We start from the raw sequence: 16,830 nt of genomic DNA, 5'->3' as shown, positions 1-16,830 counted from the left end.
AAAAGACCTTGAAGAAGATAGTACTCAGAAGGTGTTAATTCAACAGAAGGTGATTTGGATAAGGCTATCTTGAAGGATCCTTCCATTTTTGAGACTTTATAGCTAATTAAGGATTCATACTTCATTTTTTCTGAACTCTAAGAAGTCATGTCGAGGGTATAAGCTGGAGGTATAAGCTGAAGCACTGCGGCACAAGTTTGAGAGTTCAATCTCTGTCCAGAGAGGTGACCCACATGGCATGGCAGACCTCTCCTGACCTGCATGCTGATCCAGTCAGCAGTGTATTTCAGTAGATCTGCCTGTTCTGTTCCCCACTCTAGCTCTGGTGAATTCTTTCTCCTTTCACCACCTGCACCTCTTCCCTGTACCTCAATTCTTGTATGCATAAATAAATGAGTCTTAAAAAAATATATAACTCCCAAAGCCACACAGAATAAATATAAGGACTCTGAGGCTGAGAGACCTGCAAGTCCATGTTGATGACTGAAATTACTATATTTCAGATGTATAAAAATCAGGTGTTGTTTCATAAAAGTGTCAGAAGGAAGTTAGAAACAGAGTTGATATATGTATATAAATTTTATCAACTGTACAAAATTAACAAATGCTGTTAATATGTTATTCCTTAAGCTGTGCTCATGAATAATTCATGCAAACAGCTGCTTCTGGAGGTAGATCTGTTTTTTCCAGCTTATGAACACAATGTGGAATTCATTGTCACTGTATTCAAAAACTGATGCTCACTTGAGCATTTTTATCACTCCAGTTAAAACTCTCCCTATTAGCTCATAGGTACATCTTTGATCCATTTTGTTCTGTGATAATTCTGGAATGAATTTTCTTGCAGGTTACCTTCCATTCGCACTTGTCCCTCATCATTGTTTTCATGTTCACAAAATCATCAGTTTTTATACCCTTGTTTCCTTTTCTACCTATGAAAAAAATTAAGATTGCTTTCTTTTTGTAAATTATAGTCTCAATTCTCAACAGAAGTCTACCAGCTTATACCCTGGAGATGACTTCTAAGAGTTCAGAAAAAATGAAGTATGAATCCTTAATTAGCTATAAAGTATCAAAGATGGAAGGATCCTTCAAGATAGCCTTATCCAAATCACCTTCTGTTGAATTAACACTTTCTGAGTATCATCTTCTTCAAGGTCTTTTTTGTACTTGCTTTTCTATTGCAATCATCGTTTTTCTCTCTAGCAATCTACACATTTGATAAATATTCCCTACATGTTTAGTTATTGAAAATGTTGAATAGGGCAAGAAGTTGAAGTCTTTTGAGGATGATATTTTCTAACTCTGAGGACAATTTTTCTTCAATTTTTTGCAAAGATTACATGAAAATCCTTTAGAATCAGATGATAGATTCTATTTTCTTATAGGAAATTTAAAGGGATATGAAGGAATTATGTAAATTAGAAGTAAAATAAAGTAAATGAACATGAAATAATTGTGTTTCACTTTACACAAAGCAAAAGATAACAGACACCTTAATTTTTACATGGAAATACTGTGTGTGTTGGTTTTCACACACAGTAGTTGTTTCTCCACAAACCCATTCTGCTTCCAACCTCATGAAATCCAGTGTTGTGAATTTTGCCTGCATATGTTAAAGATTAGAAGATTTATATATTTAGTTTTCTAAATGAGTCTACTGCATTTTTATTTATATGGTCGTTGAATTCTTAATGATCTTACTACATGGTTTAAAAAAATAATTAACATAAAAATTGAATCTCAGGGCCCTCCCTGGCAGCACAACAGGTTAAAGCACAGCACTAAGAAGCTAACTTCCGCATGAGTTAGATCCCTGCCCCTGAGGTGAACTACATGACCTTGCAAACTTCTCCTGACCAGCCTGCTGCTCCCCTCAGCAGTGTACTTCATTGATTAGCCTGTTCTGCTCCCCACTCTGTCTCTGGTGAACCCTCTCACCACCCCTGCACCTCTGGCCTGTACCCCAGTTCAGTATACATAAATAAATAAATCTTTAAAAAAATTGACTATCATAAAAATAGGTATTCTAGGTTTGATGTTTTGAAATCATAGCGATTACATATATATAAATCTTGATCAGTTACCTGCATAATGTTATAATCCAATGTTTTTTTAAATTAAAAATGGAATTTTTTAAATTAAAATGATAACATTACTCTTTGTAGAGAGAGGTTATGAAGTAAATATAGCAAATATTAACTGTGGACCTAGGTGGTGAGCACAGGGATATACACTATAGTATTCTTTGAACAATTTTGTGCGTTTTAAACATTTTATGATGAAATGTTATGAAAAGAGGCAGAAAAATCAAACAAGTGAAAAATTAATCATTTTAGCATGAAACTGGGCCTCAGTGACCTTTTATTTCATTCATTTTGTAGAATGGAATTTAAGACCTAGTCTAAAATCTTCTTTTCTACAATATTGACTTAGAATAAGTATGTTCAACATAGAGAAAATAAGAAGACATGTCACCTGTTTTTATTATGAAACTCACATTATTCAAAACACATACTATTCAGAGATAGCAGAAACATCAATGACTAACACTTCCTTGGGGGAATCTGCACTCATTTTGGTGAATTTTGTGACCTTCCACATGTGATCAATGACCAATGGTGATGTATGCTCACTGGTATAGAATGAGTCTAATTGCCAATTATTTCAGAGGCAGAGCTTTACAACTTCCTTATTAAATATTCAACTTCCTTAATAAATATTCAACAATTATTCTCTAAAATGTGTTTCATCTTGAATTAGAATTATGTAGTGCAATATATATATATTTTACATTGTTGTATATCTTGTTTTTAAATTTTTTTAAAGATTTATTCATGTATGCATACAGATCTGGAATACAGGCCAGAAGTGCAGGGGTGGTGAGAGGCTTCACCAGAGACAGAGTGGAGAGCAGAATAGGCAGATGGACGAAGCACACTGCTGAGGGGGCAGCGGGCAGGTCAGGAGAGGTCTGCCCGGCCATGTGGGTCACCTCCAGGGCTGGGGATTGAACTGAAGCGCCTGTGGCAAGCTTGCAGTGCTGCCTCCTAACCCATTGTGCCACCAGGGAGGGCCTGTTGTATATCTTTTTGCTCAGAATTATCATTCAAGAATTCTACTGTCAAACAGAATATCACATTTGACTTTTTAAACAGATCTATCACATTTTCGGAAATGTGTAAATCCAGAATTATTTGGATTTAGATTCTCTGGAAATTAAGACAGGAATATAAATTTGACATAGAATGAATATTTTTTATACATCTCTCTAATAATATTAGGGTAATGGGTTTGACTTCATAGTAAATTGGTACCAGGACAATTATATATTCATTTCCTCCTTGGAGTCTTTAGTTTTAAACATCTTTAATTGTATATTTTAGAGGAAATCAGATTACATATATGTATTGACAGTATACATATTTACTTTAATTTTTACAAATATTCTATGTATTTGATATTTCACTCTGTTCACTGTTCAAGTCTAAAAATATTGTTTATTTTAAAGTTGAACATAGTTTCATTCTCAAAGAAAAGCTAGATATAATTACTAACCTGTTTTTGGTCATCAAATCAAATTCATTGAGTTGAAATCCTTAACCTAAGTGTTTTTTTTTTTTTTTAACAGAACAGATAAATTTACCTGTTTTATTTTTCTATTATAAATCTTTGCTAATTAAAATAATTTGAATTGAATTGTAGCTGAATTTATTAAGATTAGAATGTCCACCTCTTTAGTTTTCTAAATGAGACAAATGATTTAACAGATTAAACTTGCCACTGTGTTTTTATTCCTAAAATCATTAAATTCCTACTACATGGCATAAATAATAAGTAACATGTAAAAATTGAATATCATATGATAGTATGGTATATAAAATAGACAAAATACTTGTTATTTTAGATCATTTTAACAAAATGATTTATTGTTAAAATGTATTAACTGGTCTTAATTTGTCTTAACAGCTTCTTCTACCAAGACAACATATATCAGCTACAGCAATCATTCAATCTGAAACAGGGAAATGGTACACAATGAAATTCTCACACAATGAACATGACACCACCAAAACTCACTCCTGGAGATCTCTGTAGACTACAATCAATCAAATCCATAGTCAATCTTGTAAGGAACAAAAAGTAACCATGAGCCAAAAGTATCAATAACAGAGAGTGAAGAAAACCGTTTTATATACAATACAACCAATGAGTGTCGAGCTAAAGTATTGCTTACTCATAAGCAGTTAAAAAAAAAAATCACAAAAGGAAAACTAATGTTAGCTTGTGAAAAAAAAATGCTGTTGAAATAAACCATGTCTGATGTTATTCTTGTAAGTATTTTTCTGTGATTGTGAGAACTCCCGTTCCTGTCCCACATTGTTCAACTTGTATAAGACAATGAGTCTGTTTCTTGTAATGGCTGACTGGATTGAAGCCCTGGGTTGTGCTAAAAAAAAATAATAATAATAAATGCAATGGTTGATGCATGCAATTTTTTTATACAAATAATTTATTTCTAATAATAAAGGAATGTTTTGCAAATGTTGAGAGTTGTTTCGTTCCAGTTTTAAAACCAGGGAAAACTTTCTAGTTGGCATTTCTGCTGTTATTTATCTCCTGCTGTAAAAGACCTAGCATTCCTAGGAAGTAAGGGTTTCCTCCAGGAATGTGTTTTTTGTAGCATCTGTATGTATGTGAGGAATATTGCCTTTTCTCCCTATATAAAAAAGCATTATTTGTGTAAGATTTTGTGAATATTTCAACATTTATGTGGTAGTTTTTCCTAGTAAAGTTTATCTTTTTTGAAGAATCAAGCAATACCTTCAGGTCAGTTGCTTCCGATATTTATGATGAACGTGTGATGAGTTAAACTTTGGAGACTGTGATATGAAAATCATCTAAGAGTCTATCAAAAGGTCACTGAAATTCTCCCCCGTGTTCAAAGTCAAAACTTTCACGGAATGAAATATTCCAAGGAATGTAACAGGCTGCACCTGGTAGCCACTGAAATCAGTGAAGTAATGGGCCTTAGCCAGTCCAGTCTTGAAAGCACAGAATTAGCATATTTATTCCCCTGGCATCACTAGAGAAACCACAGTTCATATTACATGTCAGTGCTTTCTTATTTTGCAAATGAAAACATTCATTGGTTCATAGAGCAGTATCCTTATGGAGAGAAAACAGGGAGTCTGTGTCATGCTAATAAAGCATGCTAGGGTGGGTAAAGGGAGCCCCTGAAAGCTTTCAAATCTGTTGCCATTTTGTCCTAGGTGTTTCTGTTCTCTACTATTTCAGACATCCATCAAGTCAATGGGTCTCTACAATCGTTTTGTTAGTAAATGTTCTCTCTTCTGAGTTAGCTTGGATGGCTCATTGCACTGCTTATAGATATAAAGAGCTATCTGTGCTTTGTAATTTTAGCCCAGATATTTGACAGTCACCTTATTTAATAGAGAGTTGAAGTAGCATAGCTCATTCTCCTGCAACATAGAGCAAGGTGTACTAGAAACCTTAGACAGAAACAGCATCCAGGAGGAGGGTGGGTTTATCAGCCTTTTGTTGAGTGTCTCTTAGCACTATTTGTGGTTTGTAGATAGTTAAATCAAGGAGAGCAGACATTATTTTTAAGTTTTCAGATAATCTGAATTATTGATAAGTATAATCCTGTAATCAGGATGCTAAACCCACTTCTAGGTGTGCCTTTCTAGATAAAATCTAGTGTAAAACTAAATAAATCCATAACTACATATTTGCTATATTTTCTTGTTTCAGGTAACAAGGTACTGATAGCCATACCAAGAAAAGAAATTGTAATTATATATTTAATTTTTTAGCTGTTGGGTTTCTTTTATTGGAGAGTATTCATTATTTTTAAAGATATTTTTAACTTTAGCTAGTAAGAATCCGTATGTTGGGTTGAGATATATGTTTGAATTTTACAAATCTTGAGCGTTTCGCTCTACAAATCTTGCGTTTCGCTCAGACAGTGATTCAACTATATTTTCATGTTCTCATTTAGTAATTGACTCTAATCAGGGTAAGTGGATACAACAGGGTGATTATGGAGCAAAGCTGACTCAGGCGAAGGTGGGTTGTTGTTATTATTACTACTTTATTTCTTTAGAGAGAAAAATAAAATATTAAACATAATTCAAAATTGGGGTTTCTATTACAAATTTACTTATGTTTGTTTTTTCCTAAATACTTTTTATAGCTGATCTACAAAACTTTGCTGTTCTACAAAACTTTGTTTAATTCAAAATAGAATTGGTTTAATTTACGCAAATCATCTTTTGTAACTATCTCAGTGGGAAACCTTCTTCTTGAGAAAACTACCACCTTCCCCAGGTGTAGGAGGAGAAACCTCCTCAATTTCTTACAGTAAGAGCTAGAGAATTCTGACCTCCACTGTGGTTATTTTCTCAGGGATGTTGCCTAGGGCTAAGGATGCAATCATCTAGGACAACTTAGGGCAGCATCCTGTAAGGAGAAGGATTGAGCTTGTGCTGGTAGAGGATCTGCAAGTCCAATGCTTTAAAATGGATTGCCTGCATTCTAGAGATAAGAAAATGCAAAGCTGCATGGGAAAAAAATAGTATGATATTCTTTAAAATTGACCTTGTGTTTTATCCTGGACAAGGAATGTCACAACTAATCGCAGTCTCCCAGAGGGAATGCTAAAAATGTAGCCCAAGGTAATACTCAGCAAATGTCACTAGCAGACAATGAGTAATATATTAGTGTGAACTTGGGACAAAGCTGACCTCATTTTTTTTTTTAAATTAGCTTATACTAGTTAATATTTAAAGGTGTCTAAATCAGTTAAAGTTCATCTGTCACAAACTAATTTTCTCTTAAGAATTACTCAAATTCCACTGAGACATGAATAATCTCCTAAATTTTTAGTGTTTATCAGAAATTTTTAAAGAACAGTTGACATCGCAAATACATAAAATTTTGTATTTTTATTTTAGTTAAATACTATATTGCAAGAATGGAATGTTGTACCTGTATATTTTCTTTTCAATTCTTTATTCCATATTATTTAATAATGACAATATAGAATTAATAGTAGTAATTTCCTAAATAAAAATTAATCAACATTGGTTATCAATTCAGCCCACAAATGGAATAAATGGCTTTCTAACCCTCTATTTTACAACCCTACCAATTCTTCTCATTTCATTTATGTTATTTCCTCTGGTGTCAGTATTTTTATCCAAATCTGAACCAGAATTTAGAATACAATTGTTGAAAATAATGAGGTTGCCTGAAAAGATGAATGAGAAATAATGGAAAATTATAAACTATACTAGTGATGTAGCAATCTTTAGAAATATTCCTTTTCCCTTTTATTAGAGTCCCCCTTTAATGAATATGTAAATAATGAAGAAAATTTTAATATGACTAGAAGAAAAGTCTTCCTTAAGAAATTATGCTTTTGAATGTTCAGAAACTTGTCTCTCTTGAAAAGTTATAGACTCATTTTTTTTTCCTTTAAAGAAATATTTATTAAAGAAATGATGTTATTAATTTTGGGTTAATCCTTCACTAGGACACTCAATATTTTTCTCTATGCTGAATTTAGTATATTATCAATGTCAAGGGTCATATCATATTTTGCTATATCTGCTTTCAAAGTAATCAAAAGAGGAAGAAAAGAAATGATTATTATTATTTTTATAATCACCTACTACCTAAGTGAAAGTGAGGCAAAGTTAACTTTGACAAAATTTGTTTTACAAAGTCTTTAAAGCCAAGAGAAAGCATGGATGCGAACCTGTGAAAAAATTAGTATGGACCATATAATGACTTGGAAGAAGGTAGGGGTGACGTGGGTGAGTATAGAAAACAGAAGATACTCATATTGATTGGTGATTCTTTCAAATTTTGAAGTAAGAATTTTGGATTATTTACCAATCAACTGACTCTCATGAGGTAAACTCACCAGAACATAGTTAATAAAAAATTTTTGTTTGAAGGGTTAAATGTATCTGTCATTCAGAGGTAGAAGTGAATAAGTCAAGGATTTTATTCAACTCATTTACAAATGAGAGGACCAATAAAATATCAAAATTAGTACAAATAATATGTATATACACATACATATATAAATACTGGGATAAACCAGAAGGTTAGATATAAAAATAATTTAGTGTCTTACAGTACAAGAAGCCATAAACTTTGATGTTATTTTGCAGTTATCTTTTTCTACTTGATAGACATTATTTTAATCTAGCAGGTAAAAATTGATAAATAAAATAAATAAAAATTGATAAATAAACCCCTGAATCTATAGTAGCTAGGAATTCAAATGCTACAGTATATTGAAAGAATAATGATCAATATCTTTTACCTGTTTCTAGGTTTTGGGTAATATGTCTGATGAGTGATATTTTATTGTTTTCCTTCCCCTAAATTCCTAGAATTACACTGACAGAATCTCAGTAATAATTATCACAAACACCTAAAATCACATTAAGAGCATCCAAGTCGGTAACAGTTGAGTTGTGTGTTGGGGGGGGTGTCTATTTTAATTATTCTTTTTGCTTTTTACACTTTATTATATCTTCAATTCAGATGCTAGGTTGACTGAGTCATGAGAAAACATGTAAATAAATAACTGCCTTCAGTTAACAGTCACCTATCTTTTAGTCCACCCAAAAAAAGGTGAAAGTAACTTCTTCCATTGTTCCCTACAACCTGTCACCTCTACGGGGTATTTTCTCTTCCTTTTTGTGTTCTTCTACTCTCAAAGAGTAAATTAGCTTTTCAAGAGTATACTCAGATCCGGCAACCATGGACAATGTGGCCGATTCATGCTGACCTCCTATCTGTCACTAGCTCTTAACCCTGACCAATCTCAACAAAGTCTTGCCTGCAATCCTGTCATGGTATTTTCTAGGCAGAAGAGGCAAGAATGACATCTGCTCAATCAAGGTGGAAACTGAAGAAGGAGATTGTGATGATAATGGAGCTCTGCTTTTGCACAAATATCCTGCAATTCAAGAACTCCCACTCACCCCTCCCAGGCTTCCTTCTGGCATGCTAAACTCTGCACAGCAGGTGCATGGTGAGTGCAAGGTGCCAAACTCCCTTTTTACATACAACCCACTTTCTGGACAGAATACTGGTAGCATTCAATTCAATGGCCTCTTGAGATCTTTATGTCCTGGAAGGAAAGGCAAGGCACTTATAGGAGGAATAATATCAACTACAGAACATGTGGTTCGTTGACTTTTTTCTCATAATGTTCTTTAAATCGTCTGTATCTTTTGAAAATGTTACCCAAGTGACCAAAATTCTCAGTATACATTCTAGGTCCTGGAGATCTGCTTTTCCCATTTTTCATCTCGACTCACTAATGCTTTCCCTTGATTCAGTGCCCCAATCCAAATGACTTTTCTATTTCAAAGTTTGCTCCATCCCTGCCCCACACTCTCAGATATCAAACAGATAGATCAAAAAGATATCTAGGGAAGGTACTGCAGCTTGATTTTTAAATAATAAAACATGCAACTAAGATAGCTTAATCATTTTATTTAGAAATGATTGAGTGCACAATGTTATAGATGTTGAAGGAATTATGAATCCAACAATGAATCAAAAAAGTCAAAACAGCATGGTTTAATGGTGAGAGTGACAAACATTTAACAAAATTAATTCATAAGTGTAGGTTGTGTTAATAAATGCTGAGAAGAAAACTGGATAGAAAACTGGTTAAAAATAGCATTTGTAGGGCCCTCCCTGGTGGCGCAGTGGGTTAAAGCACTGCACTGAGAAACTAAAGCCACTTCCGCATGAGTTCGATCCCCACCTGCCCCGGAGGTGACCACATGGTGTGGCAGACCTCTGCTGACCCGCCCGCTGCTCCCCTCAGCAGTGTACTTCATCGATCTGCCTGTTCTGCTCCCTGCTCTGTCTCTGGTGAATCCTCTCACCCTCCGCATCTCTGGCCTGTACCCCAGCTCTGTACAAATAAATAAATAAATCTTTAAAAAAAAAAATAGCATTTGTAAAGTAGAGCTTGTGGTTGAAATTCTTCTTAGAGTTGATATGGAAGACATTTGATTACAGACCTGAAAGAGAATGAGAGATTGATAGATGCGGCATCCGTGGGATTGGAAGCAGAAGGAACATTGAGAAGAGTGGTCCTGAAGCAGGAACAGAGCTAGACCTGGGTAAGGTGAACTGTGTAGGGTAAGATGGATACTGAGACCTCGCAGGACCATGGAGAATATGGAAGGAATTTTAACCCCAAGACATGAGACACCACTTGCTCAGTTTAAGCAGAGAAGTGACATAATGGGTCCCAATTTTAACTAAGTTCTTCTGGACACTGTAATGACATGGAACTAACCTTAAGGAGGTAGAGGGCAGAAGTACAGACATGAGTTAGAAGATACTGATAAGATACAGGGTAGAGATGATCTTGGATTGTGAAGAGTGAAGTAGTAAATGTAGTGAAAAGTGGTTAAACTAGGTATCTATATATCTTGTCAGAAAATCCTCCTAATCTGTTGATGTTCATGGAGAAACATGTACATTAAGTAAGAAGGCTAACTCCATAGCTTTTGACTTAAGTAACTGATAGGATATTTTTGACATTTATTAAGATGAAGAAAAACAAACTAGGAAAAATATAATTCATACTAAAATGTGAATGTCCCATATCTCTTTCCACTCAGTTCTCTTAATATGATGCATTTTTAAAGCTGCATGGGTCATTAATTGGAATAACTAGTAACATTCAGATATATTTCAGAAATGTAAGAGACTATGAAAATATATCCTCTCTCAAATATTTTCAGCATAGTTTCAATATCTTCTGATATCTCCAAACATTAATCATTTCTCTCAGTTACATTTCCAGCCTAAATCCTGAGCTTCTCCTTTTTTTTTTTTTCCTCTTTAACATTTCTGCATAGCACTAATCTACCCCCAAGGTCTTATCTCACTTCTTTTGGGGTTATTTTGAAACCTGTCAGCTTATTATTGAAATTATGGTTGATGCTGTAACTTTGTTTTTCCCAAGGAATGATCTCTGAGTCTCTGAGTCACGTTTAATTCTTAACTTTCTATTTTCTTGGCTCTAGTTATACAAAAAGCAAATGACCTCAGAATCTAAACCAGAAAAATTATCCTTTACCTCCAATCTTTTAACCCAATCGATATTCTCCTTATCCAAGAAGATCAATTGCCTTCTCAAAAAAAAGTGTCACTATCTGCCCTAGACTATAGAAAAGTAAATAAGGGGTATAGTGTCTGAAAACATCAATATAAGGGATCTACAGGATCTTCCTAGTTTAATTATATTGTCTTCTAGAATACAAACTCCCTTTCTCTCTCAAGGCCTTGCCTTTTTAAAATTTATTATTTTATTCACTCATTCATTTATTCTTTCAATTAGAGCAATGTGTAAATTCATACTGATTATTGTGTAGACATAAAGAGCTCAGTAACTGGGAAAGATGATGATAAGACACCTCGTAATAATAGCAATTATAATGATGTAATAAAATCTTTAATAGGTAAGATTATGAGACTCATGTTACACAATTTGCTAAGTGTTATCTTGTAGTAGACCTTGCAACAGCCTTGTGGGATAGGTAGCCTTGTTACCCTTGTTCGGAGATAATGAAATGGAGACAAAGATTGATTTGCTAAGGTTCTGGAGATCACATAGACGTGGGTATTATTGTGGAGTGCAGTATTGTGCAGAATGTGTCAGCTGAGAGGCAAAGACATAATACTCTAAGTTCTGGTGGGAAAATTAGGCACAGACTAAGAGTGAATTTGATTTCATTTCTGATATCAGTGTGTTTTATGTGTTACACCCTGTTTATAGAGAAATATCCAACCTTCTTAGCTTTGGTTTATATATTTAGGTAGAGGAATATTCTTTAAATAAATTCTAGTAAGTGCCAATTTTTTTCAATTAGATTGAGGGTTTTTATATTTATTTGAGTTATCTCTCATGTGTAGTTTAAAAGTTATCCATGACAGGGCTCTCCCTGGTGGCACAGTGAGTTAAAGCACAGCACTAAGTAGCTAAAGCCACTTCAGAGGTGATCCACTTGACTGGCAGACCTCTCCTGGCCCACCCACTGCTTACCTCAGCAGTGTACTTCGCTGATCTGCCTGTTCTGCTCCCCACTCTGTCTGATGAACCCTCTCACCACACCTGCATCCCTGGCCTGTACCCCAGCTCTGTACGCATAAATAAATAAACCTTAAAAAAAAAGTTACCCATGACAATCATAAGGTATCATGTAAGCTTTTCCCCTCTTAGTTCATGATTTGTTGCTTTTAAAATTTTCAGATGAAAACAAAACAAAACAAAACAAAACATACACACACAAATGGCATGACCTCTTTCGGGGCTTATTTACAATTTAGGGTTAAAGTTAAGTAATGGGGCCCTCCCTGGTGGTGCAACGGGTTAAAGCACAGCACTAAGAAGCTAAAGCTACTTGAGCATGAGTTCAACCCCCAGCCCCAGAGGTGACCCACATGGCGCAGCAGATCTCCCCTGAGCAGCCCATTGCTCCCCTCAGCAGTGTACTTTGTCAGTCGGCCTGTTCTGTACCCCAGTTCTGTATGCATAAATAAATGTCTTAAAAAAAAAGTAAAGTTAACAAATGGACCTAGTTTTATAATTTGATATATCTCAGGCAACTTTATTCAGTTCACACAGCTTGTTGGCAAATGTATCTTATCATAATTTTAGGATGGGAGGCCAAGGTTGTTTCTTTCATGTACACATAGTTTCTTATGTAACAAGCACAAAAGCTCCTTTCCAAGATACAAACATTATGATCCTAATGTCTTCCAGACAGAAAGATCAGGCTGAAGATTAGTAAAGTTCAGTGTGAAGTCATCCCCCAGTAATAGAGCCAAGCTCATAATCTTACAATCTATGATCTGGACTAATAGTCCCTCTCTAGACCACACTGACCCCAGCCATCACTGTTTGGTCTTAACCCCATTATCATCTCAAAGCTGTTTACTGTGCCTACACCCTTAGCATTGTTGTTACATTGGCAGAGCAGAAAGAGAAGTGGCCAAAGTCTTGCTGCATTTTCGTGCAGGCCCCAGAATTCTAGGTCAAGAGGAGAGAGTTTGGAGCTGGATACTGAGGTACTCACCTCTGGTGTTGCTGCACTGGACCCAGAGATAGAGTTAACAAAATGTTTTTTTCTAGGTGGTTAAAATTATAACAGTTTGAGTCCCATCCTGTCCTCCCACGCCTCTCCCTCTTCCCAACACACACACTCACACACACACACACACACACACTTGCACTCTAACATTTGTGATAATTTTTAGCAAGTAAAAAAACTAAATGCAATTTGAACTATATAAAATGAGCATTTCAAACTGGAATGTCATTATACCTAATTCATGCATGGTAGCTAAAGTTTGAGAACATGTGTCTTCTGTCAGCAAGGATCTGAGACCTGAAATAGATCTTTAATGAGACCCTGGGGCAGCTTGACAGGCACAATAGTCCATAATGACTTTATGGAGTAGGTCAGCGAACCAGAATACAGAAGGGTTTATATAATAGGTCTTAACTACTATGAAGAAGCTGTAATAGCCTGTTGTAGCAGAAACCTCACTTCTTAGCATGTACCTAAATGCCAATTTACACAGTAGGGATTTTTAACTAACAGTGGCAACTTCCCCATTGAGGAAATCTCTCTCTCTCTCTCTTTTTTTTACTAGTAAGCAAGAGAGGAATCTGGCTCCTTCAACACACTGAATTTCTAACTATATTGACTGCATAGTATTCAAATATAATTACCATATTTATGGGCCTCATTCTGCTTACAGAATATAAAAGTGGAATATTTAATATGAATAATAAAGAGAAATGTCCTTTTAGTATATTCCTTATTGCAGTCAGCTTTAGAAATTCACATGTGTTAAAATATAATTTACCTTAGTTTTACTGTTAATAAATAATAGTGATTCCATCTTTCAATCATTGTATATTCTAAGGTTAGCATTAAAACCTAGGGTGAAATGACTCATACTGAATTAACCTAAATAAATATTCAAAATTGCTTTGAAAGTGAAGGCATGACAAAATTCAGCCGTACTATGTATGGAACTAAAATATTTAATGGGGTTGTATTGTTTAAAGGTTGTGTGAACATCACTAGTTGACCAGCAAGCTGAAAAAAAAAAATGGTTTGAACCTTTAATGGCCTGATAAAAACCCACTTACTGTTGCCTAAGCTAAATTTTCAATGGAAAATTTAGCAGTAAATATTCAGAACATATTCTAAAATTTTAGGCTTATTTTAAATACTAAGAGTATGGCCTGTTTTTGCCATGTACCTAAGCTGAGTGGATCGTATATTAAGGAGAAAAAAAGATTTAAAAGAAGAGTACATATGCTATATCAATAAATGGTGATAATTTTCTAAATTAACCTATGAAATTAGAGTTTTAATGGCCATGGCCATTTGTAAGTCCTATCTAATATGAAGATTTGATCTTGACTTTTTCCTGGATATAAATGAAGAGTCTACTATACAACCATGACTTACCTTTCTCTACTTAATAAATCCTGGGTCCAATAACATCTACTTTCCAGTCTGACTAAATAGAGAAACTCTCCTTTGATTTTACTCTACCCCTCCCCACCCAGTGCTATTGTTTCAGATACCCCCAAAATGTGTGTGTTTGGAGACCCTCTAGGAGAAGGAATTCACCAGAGATCTTTGGTTAAACCAGGCAAGGCTTTATCAGTGGTTACACTCAAGTATAAAGAAGACTGGAATGGAAGAGAAAATTTAAAGTTTCAGGATAGGGCGCAGGAGGACAGTTTAAAGGAGTAGGTGCATGAGGTAGGTGGAACATTCTAGTGTGTTCTGAGGTGGTCTGTGCCCAGCTATGAGCCTCGTTACATGCATGCAGGACACTAGTCTTCCCTCCTCCAAGAAACTGCAAGACAGTTACTAGACAGGGGTTAATGCTTTGGGTTTAGTATGGCACCTCTCACTAGTCTGGGTGGTCAAGTTTAACAGGATGTTAAGGGAGAGCTTGCCAGTCAGCGATTTAGTCACCATGTTAAACAGGACATTGGGTAACTCACATCCTACTGGCTCATACTTTCTTTTGCCCAGGCTGTCTCAAAATTACATTTCAGTATGTACCTGATTACTAATAGTCATCCTCCCACTAATGCTTTGGTCTGTAACTCTTACCACACTCTGGATTCCTCGGACATAAGTATAGCATGCAAAATCTGTACAGTTCTAACATAGTGAACACATTCTACGGTAATCCCCCATTATTTTTTTAAGAGTTCTAAAAATGTTCAGCTGTGTACAAACATAGTTTTAATGTCCTTTTTCTTCTTGGTCCAATTACTGCCTTGTGTTCTCAAGCTTGTTTGTTTTAATGATTTATGGAATGCACTTTTGCACAAATAAAAAAATATGTAATCACGATGTGTTTTGTTCAAGCATTTTGCCTTGCTGTGATATAGTATAAAGACTATTTAGACAACATAAACTCTCTCTTTTGAAAAATCAGTCCTCAATAAACCCTCTTGGAGAGCGATCTCTTCTCTAGTTGAATAGGTGGATAATGGTATGTGACTCAGCAACAGCTATTTTTCTTAAAATGCTAGCAGTTGTGGGTTTTTTTTTTTATGTGAGAAGGTGACTATAATGTAATAACTCACTCTTTGGAAGCAATGGAATCTCATCAGCATTAAAATAAGTATAGTATTCAGAACAAGAGAGTGAGAATCTGTCACATCCTATCGTAATCAGAACAAGTCTGTATAGTTTTATATGTGGGGGTCATAGTTGAAGAGAAAGACTGACAAAATGAACTATAATTAGGTGAACTTGAATTGAAATCATTTTACTGTAGTAAGTTTAGTAAGTTTCAAAAGAAAAAGAAATAGAAATGTGTGGTAAGTTAGAAGATTTAAGGAAAGAGATAAAGCAAGATGACTGACTTCAGATACATGTTACAAAAATGTTTGTAATTGATCAAGTTACCAAGACCATTTAACCTGTCTAGATTGTAATGAGATTTGGGATGGAAGCTCTATGACCATATCTAACAAATTACATTACTTTCTTGTTTTAAATCATTAGGTGTGACCAAGTGAACCCTAGAGTGTTTCAGCACTTATAAGCTGAGTATCTACAATATGCCAATCACCTTACCAAGGTTTGCAAGGAACACAGTGGTTGCAAAGAATACCATCTGTGTTCTCCACTGTGGTAGATATTAGAGAAAAATCTCAGGTATCCTATGGGGTGTCAAAGTTGGGAGACATTTCATCTCTGTAATCTCTGATTTGTGAGTGCCCTCTGAGATTCATCCCACTGTTACTAATGTGCCAATATACAAGATAAAATAAGGATTCAAATTTTTTCAACTCTGAATAATCTGTAAGTCATTTTAGCAGAGAATCCCCTATGACTACAACAAAAAATATCTTGACTGCAGTAACCAATATAGGTGTATATAAGAGGTTACAGGTTGTTTCCGAAGAACAGTTAAAATGTTATCTGCTCAGGATGACTAATAACATATCAGCCTGAAGCAGAAAATTTTCCAGTCTACATGTGCATAATTCACTGATAAATGTAAAGAAACATTATGAAATTACAAATGTGAGCACATTTGATCTCATTTAAAAGTCTCATTGATTTATATTTTAATAACAAACTTTATCAATTAAAAGTGTTTCATGCTTAATCTAGTGTCTATTTCTGGTTCTTGGAAGGATAGCATTTGAATGGTTTGCTTGTTTTGTTTTGTTCCTTTTTAGTTTTTACTGCATGATTGTTG

General features: G+C 34.9%; 1 protein-coding gene across 3 annotated transcripts in view; it reads left to right on the top strand.

The window, feature by feature from the left end:
- Nucleotides 1-4,549, top strand: part of GRM8 (glutamate receptor, metabotropic 8) — a 697,091-nt gene extending 692,542 nt beyond the window's left edge. For all 3 annotated transcript variants that reach the window (XM_004676994.2, XM_004676995.1, XM_012721074.1), the window contains exon 11: nucleotides 3,970-4,549. In XM_004676994.2, the coding sequence (XP_004677051.1) occupies nucleotides 3,970-4,019 (50 nt within the window). In that variant the 3' untranslated portion in view covers nucleotides 4,020-4,549. The remainder of the gene's footprint in view (nucleotides 1-3,969) is intronic.
- The last annotated feature ends 12,281 nt before the right edge of the window (nucleotides 4,550-16,830 follow it).

Source organism: Condylura cristata, unplaced genomic scaffold (genome assembly GCF_000260355.1).
Source record: "Condylura cristata isolate star-nosed mole 26May11 unplaced genomic scaffold, ConCri1.0 scaffold00005, whole genome shotgun sequence".
NCBI lineage: Eukaryota > Metazoa > Chordata > Mammalia > Eulipotyphla > Talpidae > Condylura > Condylura cristata.
This window is presented reverse-complemented; position numbering and strand designations above follow the sequence as displayed.